Source organism: Procambarus clarkii, chromosome 11 (genome assembly GCF_040958095.1).
Source record: "Procambarus clarkii isolate CNS0578487 chromosome 11, FALCON_Pclarkii_2.0, whole genome shotgun sequence".
Lineage (NCBI taxonomy): Eukaryota > Metazoa > Arthropoda > Malacostraca > Decapoda > Cambaridae > Procambarus > Procambarus clarkii.
This window is the reverse complement of record NC_091160.1, coordinates 44,820,523-44,842,321: the sequence shown is the minus strand read 5'-3', so window position 1 is coordinate 44,842,321 and position 21,799 is coordinate 44,820,523. Positions and strand designations below refer to the sequence as shown.

At 41.3% G+C, this 21,799-nt stretch overlaps 1 protein-coding gene across 1 annotated transcript; it reads right to left on the bottom strand.

Annotated features, from left to right (window-relative positions):
* Positions 1–20,524: 20,524 nt before the first annotated feature.
* LOC138363698 (oviduct-specific glycoprotein-like) lies at positions 20,525–20,941 on the bottom strand. Its single transcript, XM_069323085.1, has one exon. It carries the CDS (start codon positions 20,939–20,941, stop codon positions 20,525–20,527), a length of 417 nt encoding a protein of 138 aa, XP_069179186.1.
* Positions 20,942–21,799: the final 858 nt, after the last annotated feature.

Below are 21,799 nucleotides of genomic sequence, written 5' to 3'. Positions count from 1 at the left end.
CAGACACTACACCCCCACAGACACTACACCCCACAGACACTACACCCCACAGACACTACACCCCCACAGACACTACACCCCACAGACACTACACCCCACAGACACTACACCCCCACAGACACTACACCCCACAGACACTAAACCCCCACAGACACTACACCCCACAGACACTACACCCCCACAAACACTACACCCCACAGACACTACACCCCCACAGACACTACACCCCACAGACACTACACCCCCACAGACACTACACCCCACAGACACTACACCCCCACAGACACTACACCCCCACAGACACTACACCCCCACAGACACTACACCCCCACAGACACTACACCCCACAGACACTACACCCCCACAAACACTACACCCCACAGACACTACACCCCCACAGACACTACACCCCACAGACACTACACCCCCACAGACACTACACCCCACAGACACTACACCCCACAGACACTACACCCCACAAACACTACACCCCACAGACAATATACCCCCACAGACACTCACTACACCCCCACAGACACTACACCCCACAGACACTACACCCCACAGACACTACACCCCCACAGACACTACACCCCACAGACACTACACCCCACAGACACTACACCCCACAGACACTACACCCCCACAGACACTACACCCCACAGACACTACACCCCACAGACACTACACCCCACAGACACTACACCCCCACAGACACTACACCCCACAGACACTACACCCCCACAGACACTACACCCCACAGACACTACACCCCACAGACACTACACCCCACAGACCATCTGTGGCTTGGCTAAGCTAAACTGACACGCGGAATGAACGGTGAAATTTACTGGTTATAAGAGACTATTTGTCATATAGTAAGGAGCAGAACGCAGCCCCTCACCCGTCGTGGAATGTCATGGCGGCGGCCCTCAAGGGCGGTAATTCAGGCCGCTTTGGAGAGTCATTAAGGCAACCACAAACTACTTAATGAACTCTAAAGCTGCCATGATTGAAGAAAGATGTAAAGGTTTCGTCAGCAGACACGTACATGCTACATTAATCCTGGCCGCAAGTGCGCACAAGCTGGGACCTCCACGGCTTAAAAGCTGATCGCAGCGGACTGGTCGACTCGAGTGACCAGTCCATCAAGTGTGTGCGTCCAAGCGAGGCTGAACTTTGACCTGACATCTGCGCCTGAAACCCCGCTGTCAGACTGGCCAGTTGGTTTCAGGTAATGGCTTGACTGGTTCAACCCTTTCAGCCCCTCCTGCTGGTCAGTGACCTCAGATGACCTCAGGCGGGTCGTTCCTGCTTCAACGACCCTATAGAGATGGTCAGTGACCTCAACTGACCTCAAGCGGGTCGTTCCTGCTTCAACGACCCTATAGAGATGGTCAGTGACCTCAGCTGATCTCAGGCGGGTCGTTCCTGCTTCAACGACCCTATAGAGATGGCCAGTGACCTCAGCTGATCTCAGGCGGGTCGTTCCTGCTTCAACGACCCTATAGAGATGGCCAGTGACCTCAGGTGGGTCGTTCCTGCTTCAACGACCCTATAGAGATGGTCAGTTACCTCAGCTGACCTCAGGCGGGTCGTTCCTGCTTTAACGACCCTATAGAGATGGCCAGTGACCTCATCTGATCTCAGGCGGGTCGTTCCTGCTTCAACGACCCTATAGAGATGGTCAGTTACCTCAGCTGACCTCAGGCGGGTCGTTCCTGCCTTAACAACCCTGTAGAGATGGTCAGTGACCTCAGCTGACCTATGGGGCAAGTGACCCCACGATTCGGTCACACACATTTCGTTATCCTGTTGTAAGTAGAATGCCAATCTTTTTACCCTATCTTAATAAATGATAACCTAACTCACCCTATCGTTACCTATGATAACCTAATCTAACCTTGCCCGACGATAACATGTGAATAATTAAAGGAATTCCTAACGAGAGAATATTAAGTCTCTACATCGGGACCGAATCCGCAAAGATAGTTCAGGAACGCAGGTTCGATCCCATTCAACGGCCTCAATATCTCGTCACAGATACGCATCAGGAGAGTCCAGGGACGCAGTGAATAGTTATCGAGCCTACCAAGTCGACGGAGGCCTATATAAGTATGTTAAAAACAAATGAAGACTGATTAAGCCACACACGCGGAAGAGACGGGCGCAGTGAAAGTTGAGGCAATACTTCACAGTAGGTCTGTGAGCGTATATAATGGACCCGTCTCCTTAAATCCAGCCCCTCTCACCTCAGGTAAAACGTGTGTGTGTGTGTGTGTGTGTGTGTGTGTGTGTGTGTGTGTGTGTGTGTGTGTGTGTGTGTGTGTGTGTGTGTGTGCTCACCTAATTGTGTCTGCAGGATCGAGCATTGACTCTTGGATCCTGCCTTTCGAGCATCGGTTGTTTACAGCAATAACTATGGTCCTACTGGACCTACAATGACTGTGTGTGTGTGTGTGTGTGTGTGTGTGTGCGTGTGCGTGTGCGTGTGCGTGTGTGTGTGTGTGTGTGTGTGTGTGTGTGTGTGTGTGTGTGTGTGTGTGTGTGTGCGTGTGCGAGCGCGCGTTTCTCGAGCATCTAAGATTTATGCAGGAATAGCCATTTTAGTTCACGGTCGACTTCTCCACCATCAGTCTTGGCCGGGGATGAGATGCTGGGTCCAGGAGACGAGGGCAAGCTGTGGATGGTGTTGAGGTGGATGCTGCTGCTCTCGTGTGACCATGACAGAGACGCCGTGCGCTGATCCTATCGCTTAGCTTCCTGTTAAGGAACTACTTAGCAAGGCACTTCTGGAGCTAATTGTGCCACGGAGCGATCCCTTCTAAGGCACTGCTACGGATCGCTAAAATTAGCGGCTTAAATATGATGGAAAAGAATGAAAGCGAGTATGTTCCGCTGAAGCCAAGCTGCGAGTCTTACGTTGATCTTAAATGCTTACGACCAACATTTGCGACTGTTAATTTATGCAATTTCCTATCATCGACACATTACTAATTAGCCGATAGATCGATATATTATCTATTTTTTTTAAGAGCAAAGCTACAGCCCCGCTCCACTAGGGGATCACCATAGCTCGTGCTACTCGTAACTTTTTGTTCCGAGCAGCTAAATATATAACAAGAGGATCAACCCGATCTGTTGGCCTTGTCAAATGTCACCATTGCATTCGCAATCTTCCATGAATGCAACACTCTACACGACTCTAATGATCAATTAGCACGTAGAACAAGGGGCTAATAAAGCTTATCTGCACATTCTCTCAGGATCCATGCCGATATCTGGTGAGATTCTAGAAGTTTGAGAGGTTCTAATGTTTGTATTTATTAAATGTTTTCAAATAACCACTAATCTAGTCATTAGACAGACAGTCTAAGTGAGGGAACTGACAGAATAACTACCCATCAGGAGTGAGACGATAAATAGATCGACCGATAGACAGAGTGAGGTGAGACGACAAGAGGTGGCTCCACCACGACCATTCAGCTCGGTGTGACATCCTGGAGATAGTTTGTTGCGTGACCAATTGGGCTGTTAGGTGTTCAACTAACATGCCAACCCTCCCCCCTATCCATCCCCCCCCCATCCCCTGCCCCACCCCCACCCTACTGTTTTCTCTACTTCATGCTGCTGCCCTCTGCTGCTTTGTCTACTAAACGTGGCTATACCTGTGTACTAACGTGGCTATACCTGTGTACTAACGTCACTATACCTGTGTACTAACGTGGCTATACCTGTGTACTAACGTGGCTATACCTGTGTACTAACGTGGCTATACCTGTGTACTAACGTCACTATACCTGTGTACTAACGTCACTATACCTGTGTACTAACATCACTATACCTGTGTACTAACGTGGCTATACCTGTGTACTAACGTCACTATACCTGTGTACTAACGTCACTATACCTGTGTACTAACGTGGCTATACCTGTGTACTAACGTCACTATACCTGTGTACTAACGTCACTATACCTGTGTACTAACGTCACTATACCTGTGTACTAACGTCACTATACCTGTGTACTAACATCACTATACCTGTGTACTAACGTGGCTATACCTGTGTACTAACATCACTATACCTGTGTACTAACGTCACTATACCTGTGTACTAACGTGGCTATACCTGTGTACTAACGTCACTATACCTGTGTACTAACGTCACTATACCTGTGTACTAACGTCACTATACCTGTGTACTAACGTCACTGTACTAACGTCACTATACCTGTGTACTAACGTCACTGTACTAACGTCACTATACCTGTGTACTAACGTCACTGTACTAACGTCACTATACCTGTGTACTAACGTCACTACACCTGTGTACTAACGTCACTATACCTGTGTACTAACGTCACTGTACTAACGTCACTATACCTGTGTACTAACGTCACTGTACTAACGTCACTATACCTGTGTACTAACGTCACTATACCTGTGTACTAACGTCACTATACCTGTGTACTAACGTCACTATACCTGTGTACTAACGTCACTGTACTAACGTCACTATACCTGTGTACTAACGTCACTGTACTAACGTCACTATACCTGTGTACTAACGTCACTGTACTAACGTCACTATACCTGTGTACTAACGTCACTGTACTAACGTCACTATGCCTGTGTACTAACGTCACTATACCTGTGTACTAACGTCACTGTACTAACGTCACTATACCTGTGTACTAACGTCACTATACCTGTGTACTAACGTCACTACACCTGTGTACTAACGTCACTACACCTGTGTACTAACGTCACTATACCTGTGTACTAACGTCACTACACCTGTGTACTAACGTCACTATACCTGTGTACTAACGTCACTGTACTAACGTCACTATACCTGTGTACTAACGTCACTGTACTAACGTCACTATACCTGTGTACTAACGTCACTATACCTGTGTACTAACGTCACTATACCTGTGTACTAACGTCACTGTACTAACGTCACTATACCTGTGTACTAACGTCACTGTACTAACGTCACTATACCTGTGTACTAACGTCACTGTACTAACGTCACTATACCTGTGTACTAACGTCACTATACCTGTGTACTAACGTCACTGTACTAACGTCACTGTACTAACGTCACTATACCTGCCTACTAACGACGTAGATCCCAGCGTCAACTGGTTATTTACACAGCTCAAAAGTCATTTTATTCAGATTTTTGTAAATCCCAGAAAACGCGTGTATGATGCATCGCGATCAGCCGTAAATCATCGAACTGCGACCGCAAACCGCACTCTTCGTAAACACCAGTAGCAGCAGCAGCAGAATCAGCAACAGCAGCAGCAGCAGCAGCAGCAGCACCAGCAGCAGCAGCACCAGCAGCAGAACCAGCAGCAGTAGCAGCAGAAGCAGCAGCAGCAGCAGCAGCAGAACCAGCAACAGCAGCAGCAGCAGAACCAGGAGCATCATCATCAGCAGCAGCAGCACCAGCAGCAGCAGCAGCAGCAGAACCAGCAACAGCAGCAGCAGCAGAACCAGCAACAGCAGCAGAACCAGGAGCATCAGCAGCAGCAGCACCAGCAGCAGCAGCAGAACCAGGAGCATCAGCAGCAGCAGAGGTCTGCTCGATTGTTGTTGTTGTGGGCTATGGTGAGCCCGGAGGGTCTGCTCGAGGCGTCCAGGTTGTCTGCGGAGTCTTGGGAGAGTTGCTGGAGGTTCGAACTCCCGCAAAAATTGCAACGGTTCCACACATTTCTGGATTATTACCGTTGCTGCGATATCTCAATATTGCAAGGGGTTGCTGATGTTGCATTCTGTGCTTGCTGGGAGACTGTGTCGTCCCGGGAGGGTAATCTTCAACCTCACTTGGGCTGGACGGTAGAGCGACGGTCTCGCTTCATGCAGGTCGGCGTTCAATCCTCGCGACCTTCCATACAAGTGGTTGGGGCACCATTCCTTCCCCTCCACCGGCCCATCCCAAATCCTTATCCTGATCCCTTCCCAGTGCTATATAGTCGTATTGGCTTGGCGCTTTCCTCTGATAGTTCAATTCAAAATTCCCCTCCCCCCCTTTCCCTCTCTCTTAACGTTAGCCGACGTTGGTAACGTTGATTCAGGGTTGAAAGCGTTGAACTAACGTTGGTAATGATGCTTTCGTGTGGAGAGCGTTGATTTAACGTTCAACTGACGTCGGTAACGTCTATTTAATGTTGAATTGACGTTGTTAGCGTTGATTCAACGTCAAACCAACGTCACTATTGTGTCTGCAGCATCGAGCTGTTAGCTCCTGGGCCCCGCCTTTCTAACCATTGTCTTATATACCGACCTGTTTTCTCATATATACATTATAATATACTCTTTGCACATCCCCAGGATACATGCATCCCAGGTGTCTGTTCCCCTGCTAGGTGAACAGGCGCATCAGGTGAGAGAAAACGCTGCCTAATCGTTTCTGTTCGGACTGGGGATTGAACCCGGGTCTCTCGATTGTTAGTAGAGGATGGTAACCTTTGGACCATAGTGTGTGTGTGTTCATGTGAGTACTCGCCTATTTGTGCCTACAGGATCGAGCGTTGGCTCTTGGATCCCGCCTTTTTAGCCATCGGTTGGTTAAAGCAATGACTCCGGTCCTTCCCTATCATACCTAGTTTTAAAATTATGAATAGTATTTGCTTCCACAACCTGTTCCTGAAGTGCATTCCATTTCCCCACTACTCTCACGCTAAAAGAAAACTTCCTAACATCTCTGTGACTCATCTGAGTTTCCAGCTTCCACCCATGTCCTCGTTCTGTTACTATTCCGAGTGAATATTTCATCTATCTCCACTCTGTTCCTGAGTATTGTGTATGCTGCTATCATATCTCCCCGCTTCCTCCTTTTTTCTAACATCATAAGGCACAGTTCCTTCAGGCGTTCTTCATATCCCATCCCTCGTAACTCTGGGATGAGCACCGTCGCAAACTTCTGAACCATTTTCAGTTTCCTTATGAGTTTCTTCAGATGGGGACTCCATGATGAGGCGGCATACTCTAAGACTGGCCTCACGTAGACAGTGTAAAGCGCCCTAAATGCCTCCTTACTTAGGTTTCTGAATGTTCTAACTCTTGCCAGTGTAGAGTACGCTGCTGTCGTTATCCTATTTATATGTGCCTCAGTAGTTAGATTAGGTGTTACGTCCACCCCCAGGTCTCTTTCTCGGGTCGTCACAGGTAGGCTGTTCCCCTTCATTGTGTACTGTCCCTTTGGTCTCCTATCACCTGATCCGATTTCCATGACTTTACATTTGCTCGTGTTGAACTCCAGTAGCCATTTCTCTGACCATCTCTGCAACCTGTCCAGGTCCTCTTGGAGGATCCTACAATCCTCATCTATCACAACTCTTCTCTTCAAGTTTGCGTCATCCGCGAACATCGACATGTAGGACTCTACGCCTGTAAACATGTCGTTAACATATATTAGAAACAGAATTGGTCCCAGCACCGATCCTTGAGGTACTCCACTCGTTACTGTTCGCCAGTCCTACTTCTCGCCCCTTACCGTAACCCTCTGGCTCCTTCCTGTTAGGTAGTTCCTAATCCATGCTAGGACCTTTCAGCTTACTCCCGCCTGCCTCTCAAGTTTGAATAACAGTCTCATGGGCGGTACTGTATCAAAGCCTTTCTGACAGTCCAGAAATATGCAGTCTGCCCAACCTTCCTTGTCCTGCCTTATTCTTGGTATTTTATCATCGAATTACAGAAGATTTGTTAGACATGATTTTTTCTTCTCTGAACCAATGTTGGTGTTTGTTTAAAAACCTAATTTTCTCTAAGTGTGTGACAAGTCATAACCTGATTATTCTTTCAAGTACTTAAGAACATAAGAATGAAGGTAAATGCAGAAGGCCTATTGGCACATACGAAGCAGCTCCTATTTATATCCACCCAATCTCATTCATTCATATATATATATATATATATATATATATATATATATATATATATATATATATATATATATATAATATATATATATATATATATATATATATATATATATATATATATATTATATATCACTAAGAACTCTTTGACCCGCCCAGGATTCGAACCTATGCCGTCTAGGATCACCCCTAAACGTACACAGTACCGTGACCACCGCACCGATGATCGTCAGTGATTAGACGATCATCGGTGCGGTGGTCACGGTACTGTGTACGTTTAGGGGTGATCCTAGACGGCATGGGTTCGAATCCTGGCTGAGTCAAAGAGTTCTTAGTGATCTATGGCTTGCGCGTTCATGCAGCTTTCTCTCTCACACATACACACACACACACACACATTATATATATATATATATATATATATATATATATATATATATATATATATATATATATATATATATATATATATATATATATATATATATATATATATATATATTGGTGTATACTGGCAGCAGGTTTTCTTTCAAACATGTTTCATTGAATATGACCGCATATTCTGTATTTATTATTTTCTGGTTTAGGGCTTCTATCCCTCTAACTATTTTCTTAGCATCAGGGCTTAATTTGGAATAGGAGCTCTCCAAAACTCATTTTCGTACTTTTAAGGTGAAGAAAAGAAGTGATTTACTATAGAGTGTATTACACTTATTTGTATAATTTGCACGACGTTTCGAACCTCCATGGTTCATTCTCAAGTGAACAGATCTTACAATACTAGTTGATTTTATACCCGCATTAGGTCAGGTGAATGTTTATTCTATAATGTTTATTCTGTAAACATAAACCTGATAATATTCTACAAAACCAAGAAGACTTCCGAACTCCTTATCAAAAACAGCCCGAAGCCGACGGAGAACCCTCTACAGCAGTCAAGCGTTGTATACATGTACACTTGCCCCCACGAAGGATGTAACCTTCAATGTAAGTACATAGGTATGACGTCGACCAAGCTGACGAGGCGTTTGACATGCCATCTTCAATCTGGTGCCCCTAGGAATCACATGAGACAAGCCCATGATATTACTCTAACAAGAGAAATGTTGAACACGAATACTTGCATAATAGACAAAACCCAAGATTCAAGAAGATTACAAATTCTTGAGGCAATTCACATAAGAATAGAGCGACCTACCATGAACACCCAAATCACGGAACTATTTACTCTACCCACCATGAAAGTAAGGACAAGACAAGAACATATCGATGCCAACACAGAAGACAATGTGCAACATAACAGGCCAATTACACTGGATTAATCTTTGTGTTTGGATAGGAGATGCCTCGTATGGGCCAATAAGCCTTCTGCAGCCCCTATGTTTATCCCTTATGTATCCCCCCATGTTTTCACCTTCATTGTATTATCACCTGACCTAATGCGGGTATAAAATCAACTAGTATTGTAAGATCTGTTCACTTGAGAATGAACCATGGAGGTTCGAAACGTCGTGCAAATTATACAAATAAGTGTAATACACTCTATAGTAAATCACTTCTTTTCTTCACCTTAAAAGTACGAAAATGAGTTTTGGAGAACTCCTATTTCAATTAAGCCCTGATGCTAAGAAAATAGTTAGAGGGATAGAAGCCCTAAACCAGAAAATAATAAATACAGAATATGCGGTCATATTCAATGAAATATATATATATATATATATATATATATATATATATATATATATATATATATATATATATATATATATATATATATATATATATATAAGGGCGGAGGTTTCCACACTGCAGTCTACACAAAGGAAACAAACATAGGAATGTGCCTAAATGCCAACAGCGACTGCCCTGACAGGTACAAGAGGAGTGTTGTTAACGCATACGTCGACCGTGCTCTCAGCCACAGCTCAGAATGGAAGCAAGTCGACGAAGAACTCTGTAGGGTAAGGCAGGTTCTAGTCAATAACGGCTTCTCCAATGGTTTCATCGAAGACATCATAAGAAGGAAAGTGAAAAGCCATGCAACCTCCGAAGAGACAACTAACACAACACCTATACCCCCTATTAGACTATTTTACAGGAACTTCTTTTCCACAGCTCATAAAACAGAGGAAAGGGTCCTGAAAGATATTGTTAATAGAAACGTTATCCCTACAGACAAAAATCAGAGGATACAACTGACGATTTACTATAAAACCAGAAAAACGGCCAGCCTACTCATGAGAAACTCTCCAGACACGAAACAGAACGCTTTAAAAGAGACTAACGTCGTCTATGCCTTCAAATGCCCACTTGGGGACTGTAAGCTCCAAAAAACCCAGTATATAGGCAAGACAACAACATCTCTTTCTAGGCGTTTAACGATGCATAAACAACAGGGCTCCATTAAGGAACATATAATCTCTTCCCATAACCAAACCATCGCCAGAGAAATCCTAGTAAACAACACAGAAATCATCGATAGATACAGCGATAGCAGGCGGCTTGACGTTTGCGAGGCACTACACATCAAGAAGTCAACACCAGCAATCAACAGCCAATTATTGCACAACTATATTCTACCCACCTCAAGACTCCGCTCCAATATAGAAGCATCAAGAAATATGGACCAATAGGCTTTCTACAAACACTTCTACTCAATATCCATTGTTTCGTGTTCTGTCTTGTGTTGATACTTTTAATACCCTATTAATATCCTCTAATGCCACATCATCCTTCCCACCTCACTCAAATGTAATGCCACATCACCCTTCCCACCTCACTCAAATGTAGATATAAAATCAGGGAAACGCAAGTTCTAATCAGTTGTGTATTTGTGAAGTCTTTGAAAATGTAATATATATATATATATATATATATATATATAAGCCTATACTTGCATAAACCACAAGTGAAGATTAATAATCTTTGGAACAACACCCACCAGTGGGACTCGAACCCAGAAAGCACAACTACCTTCCAGTAGCTGGCATAACTAGTATGCTTTAACCCACTACGCCATCAGACCTTACAAAAGAAGTAGATAGTTCGAGATATATATCTCAAACATCTCCACCTCCCATCTCTACCCTCCCACCAAACATCTCTCACATTGACAGTGGCTTGACGAAAAATGCAGACTGACCCCTCACTCATCTGGTGCCTTCGGGAGGTGGAGATGTTTGAGATATATATCTCGAACTATCTACTTCTTTTGTAAGGTCTGATGGCGTAGTGGGTTAAAGCATACTAGTTATTCCAGCTACTGGAAGGTAGTTGTGCTTTCTGGGTTCGAGTCCCACTGGTGGGTGTTGTTCCAAAGATTATATATATATATATATATATATATATATATATATATATATATATATATATATATATATATATATATATATATATATATATATATATATATATATATATATATATATGCGAACAAGCCTGAATGGTCTCCAGGACTATATGAAACTGAAAACTCACACCCCAGAAGTGACTCGAACCCATTCTGCCAGGAGCAACGCAACTGGTATGTACAGGACACCTTAATCCATTCGACCATCACGACCGGAGAATAAGGAGGTGATAGCCGAAGCTATTTGAACCACCTCCCCTGCCGGCACTCGGATGGTAATCTTGGGCATAGTATTTTATCAAATCACCTCATTCTTTGGGGCACACGTGAGAAACACAAATGCGAACAAGCCTGAATGGTCCCCAGGACTATATGCGTCTGAAAACAAAAGAAACCATTCAGGCTTGTTTGCATTTGTGTTCCTCACGTGTGCCCCAAAGAATGAGGTGATTTGATAAAAATATTATGCCCAAGATTACCATCCGAGTGCCGGCAGGGGAGGTGGTTCAAATAGCTTCGGCTATCACCTCCTTATTGTCCGATCGTGATGGTCGAATGGATTAAGGTGTCCTGTACATACCAGTTGCGTTGCTCCTGGCAGTATGGGTTCGAGTCACTTCTGGGGTGTGAGTTTTCAGTTATATATATATATATATATATATATATATATATATATATATATATATATATATATATATATATATATAGATATATATATATATATGACTATTAGAAGTCATCTTGATAGTGGATAAATCCATCACCACTACCACTGGATTGTAATAGTCATCCCTCTATGATAAACCTCTATCCTTATGATATGTATTCATAAGTATGCATGATAAGTGAAGTAATGTATGATAAGTAATATCGTAGCCATGAGGAGGCATATTGGGAGATAATAAAGATAATATAATCAAAGTTATACATAACAAAGCAAAATAACTTACAGAACTAAGCATATCGTAATTTATTCAAAAAGGTATTTAGAGTCTAAGATATACGCAAAGATATCGCTAAATGTACTAGCGATATCTTTGCGTATATCATAGATCTAATGCCTAAAGCGATATCTTTGCGTATATCATAGACTCTAATGCCTTTAGCGATATCTTTGCGTATATCATAACTCTAAATGTATTAGAATTATGATATAGACAAAGATATCGCTAAATGTATTAGTTATGAGATACGCAAAGATATCGCTAAAAGTATTAGAGCTATGATATACGCAAAGATATCGCTAAAGGCATTAGATCTATGATATACGCAAAGATATCGCTAAAGGAATTAGATCTATGATATACGCAAAGATATCGCTAAAGGCATTAGAGCTATGATATACGCAAAGGTATCGCAATACGTCGCAATCTTAGACTTACGATATAAGGAAAAATATTGCTATTTTCACGATGCAAAGTTGCGATATCACATCCAGGGTTCTCGGAAGCAAGAGTAGGCGATATCATCGATATATACCTCACAGCGCCCTCGTTAAGCAATTAGCTCCCCCCCCCCCCTATCATGAAGTCCTAATGATGAACTGAAGTCATAGACTTAAACTTAGCGATACGAAACAGATTTCTCAAACATCATTGTCGATATTACGATATCACACAAAGAAGCTATACAATATATATATAGAAGATTAAGAAAATACCGAGACGGTGTAATGGGCTTGAACTGCCGTCCGTGGGCTTCCCAGAGAGATTATGTAAACTTACATGTACCGGTTTGGTGGACGAGTTAGAGTCTGGCGTTCAGATACGAGCAGGAAAGATTTTGAGCGCCAGGCAGCGTGCGGCGGCGGCCGATGTGTTACAGGTTGATTCACTTTCCTTATCCCTGCTGGCCTCCCGTCGTGCATATCTGGATATCTGGCCGGATATCTGGCCAAATCTCGTTGGTTATGCGTTGATGTAACGATGGAAACGTTGAAATTGTTGGTCAAACAATATTCTGTTATTTTTTTTGTTCGCTAGGCTTCTGTTATTTTTTTGTTCGCTAGGCTTCTGTTATTTTTTTGTTCGCTAGGCTTCTGTTATTTTTTTGTTCGCTAGGCTTCTGTTATTTTTTTGTTCGCTAGGCTTCTGTTATTTTTTTGTTCGCTAGGCTTCTGTTATTTTTTTGTTCGCTAGGCTTCTGTTATTTTTTTGTTCGCTAGGCTTCTGTTATTTTTTTGTTCGCTAGGCTTCTGTTATTTTTTTGTTCGCTAGGCTTCTGTTTTTTTTTTGTTCGCTAGGCTTCTGTTATTTTTTTGTTCGCTAGGCTTCTGTTATTTTTTTGTTCGCTAGGATTCTATCATGTTTACAAATTCTTGAGGCAATTCACATAAGAATAGAGCGACCTACCATGAACACCCAAATCACGGAACTATTTACTCTACCCACCATGAGAGTAAGGACAAGACAAGAACATATCGATGCCAACACAGAAGACAATGTCCAACATAACAGGCCAATTACACTGGATTAATCTTTGTGTTTAGATAGGAGATGCCTCGTATGGGCCAATAAGCCTTCTGCAGCCCCTATGTTTATCCCTTATGTATCCCCCCATGTTTTCACCTTCATTGTATTATCACCTGACCTAATGCGGGTATAAAATCAACTAGTATTGTAAGATCTGTTCACTTGAGAATGAACCATGGAGGTTCGAAACGTCGTGCAAATTATACAAATAAGTGTAATACACTCTATAGTAAATCACTTCTTTTCTTCACCTTAAAAGTACGAAAATGAATTTTGGAGAACTCCTATTTCAATTAAGCCCTGATGCTAAGAAAATAGTTAGAGGGATAGAAGCCCTAAACCAGAAAATAATAAATACAGAATATGCGGTCATATTCAATGAAACATATATATATATATATATGTATATATATATATATGTATATATATATATATATATATATATATATATATATATATATATATATATATATATATATATATATATATATTCAGTTCTTTAGAAGTCTTCACAACTTAGGAGAATATTCTTATAAATTATATCCACAAAAAAAAAAATACTTTTAATATCTTCATATATATCTATACCCATAAAAATAGTTATGCAATGTTTTTATTATAGCCATAAAAACAGCGGCCTCGCTTAATATGCACTTGGCTTGCTATGTTTGTAATTAATATTTAAATGCAAAGAATCTTTCGTAAATTAAAAAATGGGGTATGAGCTTCGGGCATGAGGCGCATAGAAGGCTACGAGACCGCTAGGCTACGAGACCGCTAGGCTACGAGACCACTAGGTTACGAGACCACTAGGCTACGAGACCGCTAGGCTACGAGACCGCAAGGCTACGAGACCACTAGGCTACGAGACCGTTAGGCTACGAGACCGCTAGGCTACAAGACCGCTAGGCTACAAGACCGCTAGGCTACGAGACCACTAGGCTACGAGACCGCAAGGCTACGAGACCGCAAGGCTACGAGTCCGCTAGGCTACGAGACCGTTAGGCTACGAGACCGCTAGGCTACAAGACCGCTAGGCTACGAGACCACTAGGCTACGAGACCGCTAGGCTACGAGACCGCTAGGCTACAAGACCGCTAGGCTACAAGACCGCTAGGCTACGAGACCGCTAGGCTACGAGACCGCTAGGCTACAAGACCGCTAGGCTACAAGACCGCTAGGCTACGAGACCGCTAGGCTACGAGACCGCTAGGCTACAAGACCGCTAGGCTACAAGACCGCTAGGCTACGAGACCGCTAGGCTACGAGACCGCTAGGCTACAAGACCGCTAGGCTACAAGACCGCTAGGCTACAAGACCGCTAGGCTACAAGACCGCTAGGCTACAAGACCGCTAGGCTACAAGACCGCTAGGCTACAAGACCACTAGGCTACAAGACCACTAGGCTACAAGACCGCTAGGCTACAAGACCGCTAGGCTACAAGACCACTAGGCTACAAGACCACTAGGCTACAAGACCACTAGGCTACAAGACCGCTAGGCTACGAGACCGCTAGGTTACAAGACCGCTAGGCTACAAGACCGCTAGGCTACAAGACCGCTAGGCTACAAGACCGCTAGGCTACAAGACCGCTAGGCTACAAGACCGCTAGGCTACGAGACCGCTAGGCTACAAGACCGCTAGGCTACGAGACCGCTAGGTTACAAGACCGCTAGGCTACAAGACCACTAGGCTACAAGACCACTAGGCTACAAGACCACTAGGCTACAAGACCACTAGGCTACAAGACCACTAGGCTACAAGACCACTAGGCTACAAGACCACTAGGCTACGAGACCGCTAGGCTACAAGACAGCTAGGCTGCAAGACAGCTAGGCTACAAGACCGCTAGGCTACGAGACCGCTAGGCTACAAGACCGCTAGGCTACAAGACCGCTAGGCTACGAGACCGCTAGGCTACGAGACCGCTAGGCTACAAGACAGCTAGGCTGCAAGACAGCTAGGCTACAAGACCGCTAGGCTACGAGACCGCTTGGCTACGAGACCGCTAGGCTACGAGACCGCTAGGCTACAAGACAGCTAGGCTGCAAGACAGCTAGGCTACAAGACCGCTAGGCTACAAGACCGCTAGGCTACAAGACCGCTAGGCTACAAGACCGCTAGGCTACATGACCGCTAGGCTACGAGACTGCTAGGCTACGAGACCGCTAGGCTACGAGACCGCTAGGCTACGAGACCGCTAGGCTACGAGACCGCTAGGCTACGAGACCGCTAGGCTATGGGACCTCTAGGTTACAAGACCACTAGGTTACAAGACCGCTAGGCTACGAGAATGCTAGGCTACGAGACCGCTAGGCTACGAGACCGCTAGGCTATGGGACCGCTAGGTTACAAGACCGCTAGGCTACGAGACCATTAGGCTACGAGACCGCTCGGCTACGAGACCGCTAGGCTACGAGGCCACTAGGCTACACGACCGCTAGGTTACGAGACCGCTAGGCTACGAGGCTTGATAACGCCCTCGGCTATCTTGATATAGCGATGTCAGGTATATTGAAACGCTCCCAGACCTGAAATTATATCCAGCTTTCTCTTGACAATAGTTTTTATTAGTACACTGCGTTCACCTTTGGGAGGGGGGGGGGGTGAGGGAACCGAAATCATATTTTTGGTCCTAAACTTTATATATATATATATATATATATATATATATATATATATATATATATATATATATATATATATATATATATATATATATATATATATATATACTATGACCCACATTGTTACTATAAGTACTAACACGACTGGCTGTTATCTTGCTATCTCATCACGAATTCGTACGTAGTAAAAATTTAGATAGTATACTGACTAGTAAGGAATTCTTTTAATATAAATGAAGCTAAAAAACAAACTTAAATATTCCTAGCCTTAGTATAGCACACATTTGTACTTTATTAGCCCTTAAATATCGTGTATTCATCCTACGAAGTTTAGGTTAAGTTAGTTTGTCAAAGAAACACAAGTAAAAAAATAATTTTCCCGTTTGTCCAACTCAATAATTCAGATTTCTAAATTCTAATTTCGTTGTACTCACTTTGCCTGAGTACACATGCATAACACAGTACCTGAATCACTGTATTTACAAAAGACACATCTAAAGTTTACAAATGTAGATATACATTTTAAGCGTAATTTTGTGCATTCACTAACATCAAACTTTAAAAAAAGGCAAAATGAGGACCTAAAAAATCCACTTTAATGATTTGTCCTTTTCTGCTAGGCTATAAAATAATATATATAAAATATATATATATATATATATATATATATATATATATATATATATATATATAATATTATCTTTCTGAATTCTGATCTCACATATACAATAATATCTATACAACATATACAATGTGTATATTTAATTCACAAATATGAAATACTTTCATTTTGTATTTTGTAATAAGATTACTTAAAAGCTCTGCAGTGTCCTGCATTTGTAAACATTTTAAAGAAGTAATGCCCTTAAAACGAAACATTTACGATAATATGAAACTTGTTCCCATAATTTCGTGTTGAATAACTTGATGAACAGAAGACATGTTATTGCCATTTTTCAGCTAAAGTAGTAGTCCAAACTACTTAACTACCGGGATGTCTCCTTAACGAGGTTGTTTCTCCCTGATGGTGAAGGCGTGGTTTTGGGGGGTCCACATTACCAACGTCATTTAATGAGCGTTCTAAGGTTTCCAAACGTGAACAAACTGTCGCCCTAAAGCGGCCTTATCCTAGCCTACCAGAGGACCCACAACAGAAAACGGGGCACTAGTATGTCAATTTCGCGAGCCGTTACTCTTTTCCGGTACGACAGTTTCTGGCCTTAGGTAGAGCGTACGTCAAAATACGACGTTCTATTAGGACGTGTTGGATTTTCAGAGCATCGTTGGTCAGCTATTGACATATAATACCGAGTATTTGTAATGAGTATTTTTTCAATTTTTTTAATGAGTATTTTTTCAATTTTTTTAATGAGTATTTTTTCAATTTTTTTAATGAGTATTTTTTCAATTTTCTTAATGAGTATTTTTTCAATTTTTTTAATGAGTATTTTTTCAATTTTTTTAATGAGTATTTTTTCAATTTTTTTAATGAGTATTTTTTCAATTTTTTTAATGAGTATTTTTTCAATTTTTTTAATGAGTATTTTTTCAATTTTTTTAATGAGTATTTTTTCAATTTTTTTAATGAGTATTTTTTCAATTTTTTTAATGAGTATTTTTTCAATTTTTTTAATGAGTATTTTTTCAATTTTTTTAATGAGTATTTTTTCAATTTTTTTAATGAGTATTTTTTCAATTTTTTTAATGAGTTTTTTTCAATTTTTTTAATGAGTATTTTTTCAATTTTTTTAATGAGTATTTTTTCAATTTTTTTAATGAGTATTTTTTCAATTTTTTTAATGAGTTTTTTTCAATTTTTTTAATGAGTATTTTTTCAATTTTTTTAATGAGTATTTTTTCAATTTTTTTAATGAGTATTTTTTCAATTTTTTTAATGAGTATTTTTTCAATTTTTTTAATGAGTATTTTTTCAATTTTTTTAATGAGTATTTTTTCAATTTTTTTAATGAGTATTTTTTCAAGTTTTTAAAGTATATTTTTCAAGTTTTTTAAAGAGAATTTTTTCAAGTTTTATAAGGGAAATTTTTTCTATTTTTTTTAAGGATATTTATTTCAAGTTTTTAAGGAATATTTTTTCAAGTTTTTAAGGAATATTTTTTCAAGTTTTTAAGGAATATTTTTTCAAGTTTTTAAGGAATATTTTTTCAAGTTTTTAAGGAATATTTTTTTCAAGTTTTTAAGGAATATTTTTTCAAGTTTTTTAAGGAATATTTTTTTCAAGTTTTTAAGGAATATTTTTTCAAGTTTTTTAAGGAGCATTTTTTCAAGGATTTTTAAGGAGCATTTTGGTTTAAATTCTTTGTTTACATTAGTTTTATGCAGTGTTAATGACTAAATTATTCCTGGTGATTGGTCAGTAATCCTTAATTACCCTGTAGAGGTTGATGGGGCTTAAGATTAACCAAGAAACCAAATTGTGAAGTGAACTTAAATAACAAATTACTTACAATTATATGCGTATATAATTAAATAATCGCATAATCGCGTGGTGAATAATTGCATTTACAACTAATGTAATAACAACCTGTTATTTCTGTATTTTCTGATCAACATAATTGTTGTTGTTGACTATTAGACATAACTTGAAGCGTTAATATCGCCATTTCGCTCATGATCGGTCAAAACGTCGGTATTCCAGTGCATAAATTTGAACTAAAACGTGGCATTTTTAAACCAATTGGTCAGTTTCGTAACAAAAAATGAAGTGATGTATGAGGTGAAAGGAGGAGGTTGTACTTGGCACCATCGACACCTCTCTCTCTCTCCTTCCTTGAACCACGACTCTGTGAGGCACGAAGCCAAAACCTGTAATTCTAACCCCTATATTACTCCCCAGCCTCCATCCCTAAACCATACCGAAGGGCATCATTAGTAGCGCTCTATTGGTGCCCTGAATTGGGTTCTTCGGGCTTGGTAATTAAGCCTGTGATGGGTCCATAGAGGAAGGCCACTCAGGCGGCCAATCAGGCAGGCAGAGAACACGTATGTAAGTGTTGGTGAATGTACAGAATGTTGGCATGAGGAATTAAGGTTTCTAATATTCTTGAAATTTTGCTACAAGGTACTCTCTAATTATTTGTTAGATTAAGGACCTGTCCGAGACGTTATGTGTGTTAGAGTTAGTGGCTTTGCTGGAGTGTGAAAACATCAGTGTTATGTCAACTCTCACAAACCCAAAATACCTTTTTGTTTATATAAATGTAAATGTTCCTTTGTTCAAAATCACTAATCTCTGAAATTTCTTAACTGATTGCTTTGAAATTTTCACACAACGTTCCATTCGCATAGAGCGTGTTTTTATATACCTACTATATACATGCTACACCTGTGACAGGTAAAAGCATGTTTTTTTTTTTAAACAGCACCATCTGTCGGACGTAAAGCAACACACGCTGTAATCTCCGAAAGCTCTTCACCGATTGCTTTGAAATTTTGACACAACGTTCCATTCAAATACACGCGTGATTTTATATACCCGCTATATACATGCTACACCTGTGACAGGTAAAAACATGTTTTGTTTTAAGCAAAAAGGCCATCTGTTGCATGTAAAAGCAACACACGCTATACTAAATATGTTACGTGTCCATTTCATTGTTTCCGATTGCATCAATAAATTGAATTTTCATAGATTTCTATTTATTTTTATTTTTGTTTAATTATTTTTGTGACATTGCGTTGGAATTGAGCTGTGTTGTTTACCATACCGTTCATTTCGTGAGTATAGTTTATTTTTAATTTTTATTTTTTCATTTCGATTTTTTAACTGTTCTTATTTTTCAGTGATGGGATCATTAGATCATTTGATGTTCCCAATTTATGATGGGAACATCAGATCATTTGGGAACGCATCGGATGAGGGGAGTGGGGAATGGTGGGGAGGACGAAGGGACGGGGGAGTGGAGAATGGTTGGGAAAACAAGGAGACGGGGAAGAGGGGAGGAAATGATGGGGAGGACAAGGGGACAGGAGAGGGATACTTTGGCTTATCAACGCGCATGCCACAGCAACGCGTGGCCGGGTACAGCTAGTATATAAATGGAAAACATACCAGTATTTCATAGGATATAAGAACACGACGTGAAGTAGAGGCTATTAATCCCATAACCTTCATTATATGTGGATATTTCACACATACCTTACCATATATGTGGCAATACACCTATAGCCTACCATATATGTGGTTGACATTTTTTTGTGTTCTGGACGTCTTAAAAGCCATCTTAGGAAGCTGTGAGACCATCTTAGGAAGCTGTGAGGTCATCTTAAGAAGCTGTGAGGTCATCTTAAGAAGCTGTGAGGTCATCTTAGGAAGCTGTGAGGTCATCTTAAGAAGCTGTGAGGTCATCTTAAGAAGCTGTGAGGTCATCTTAGGAAGCTGTGAGGTCATCTTAAGAAGCTGTGAGGTCATCTTAGGAAGCTGTGAGGTCATCTTAGGAAGCTGTGAGGTCATCTTAGGAAGCTGTGAGGTCATCTTAGGAAGCTGTGAGTCCATCTTAGGAAGCTGTGAGGTCATCTTAGGAAGCTGTGAGGTCATCTTAGGAAGCTGTGAGTCCATCTTAGGAAGCTGTGAGGTCATCTTAGGAAGCTGTCAGGTCATCTTAGGAAGCTGTGAGTCCATCTTGGGAAGCTGTGAGTCCATCTTGGGAAGCTGTGAGTCCATCTTGGGAAGCTGTGAGTCCATCTTAGGAAGCTGTGAGTCCATCTTATTAAGCTGTGAGTCCATCTTAGGAAGCTGTGAGTCCATCTTGGGAAGCTGTGAGTCCATCTTGGGAAGCCGTGAGGTCATCTTAGGAAGCTGTGAGTCCATCTTAGGAAGCTGTGAGTCCATCTTGGGAAGCTATGAGTCCATCTTAGGAAGCTATGAGTCCATCTTGGGAAGCTGTGAGACCATCTTAGGAAGCTGTGAGTCCATCTTAGGAAGCTGTGAGTCCATCTTAGGAAGCTGTGAGTCCATCTTAGGAAGCTGTGAGTCCATCTTGGGAAGCTGTGAGACCATCTTAGTGAGGAAGTTAACATCTTATGGTTAATATTACACCTTATTAATATTATATATATCATAGTTCATTTAGTAGAGCCTGAGAAAGTCCAGGTCCGCAGGTTCGATCCCATTGTATGACCTCAATATTTTTTCACTCAATATATTAGGATTCAAAGTCTTAACTATAGTCACTGAGACTAATGCATGATTACTGCTCTTTTTAAAGCCTATTTTATTGGTTAATTGGGACACTACAGGTTGTATGATGATAGTGTCTCGTCATTTTGACGGTGTCTTATCGCTTTATCGGTGAACAACATTAGATTTTGAAGTAATAAAAACTTTTCATGAATTGTTTAATCTGCATCTAATTATTTAATATTCATAGCATTATAATTTATAGCATAATAAGCATATTTGGGCAGGATAATTGTCGAGGATTTGACACACAACAAA

Excerpts from the sequence above, each read along its gene's own strand:
- LOC138363698 (XM_069323085.1), bottom strand. The coding sequence starts at position 20,941 with ATGACCTCACAGCTTCCTAAGATGGACTCACAGCTTCCTAAGATGACC.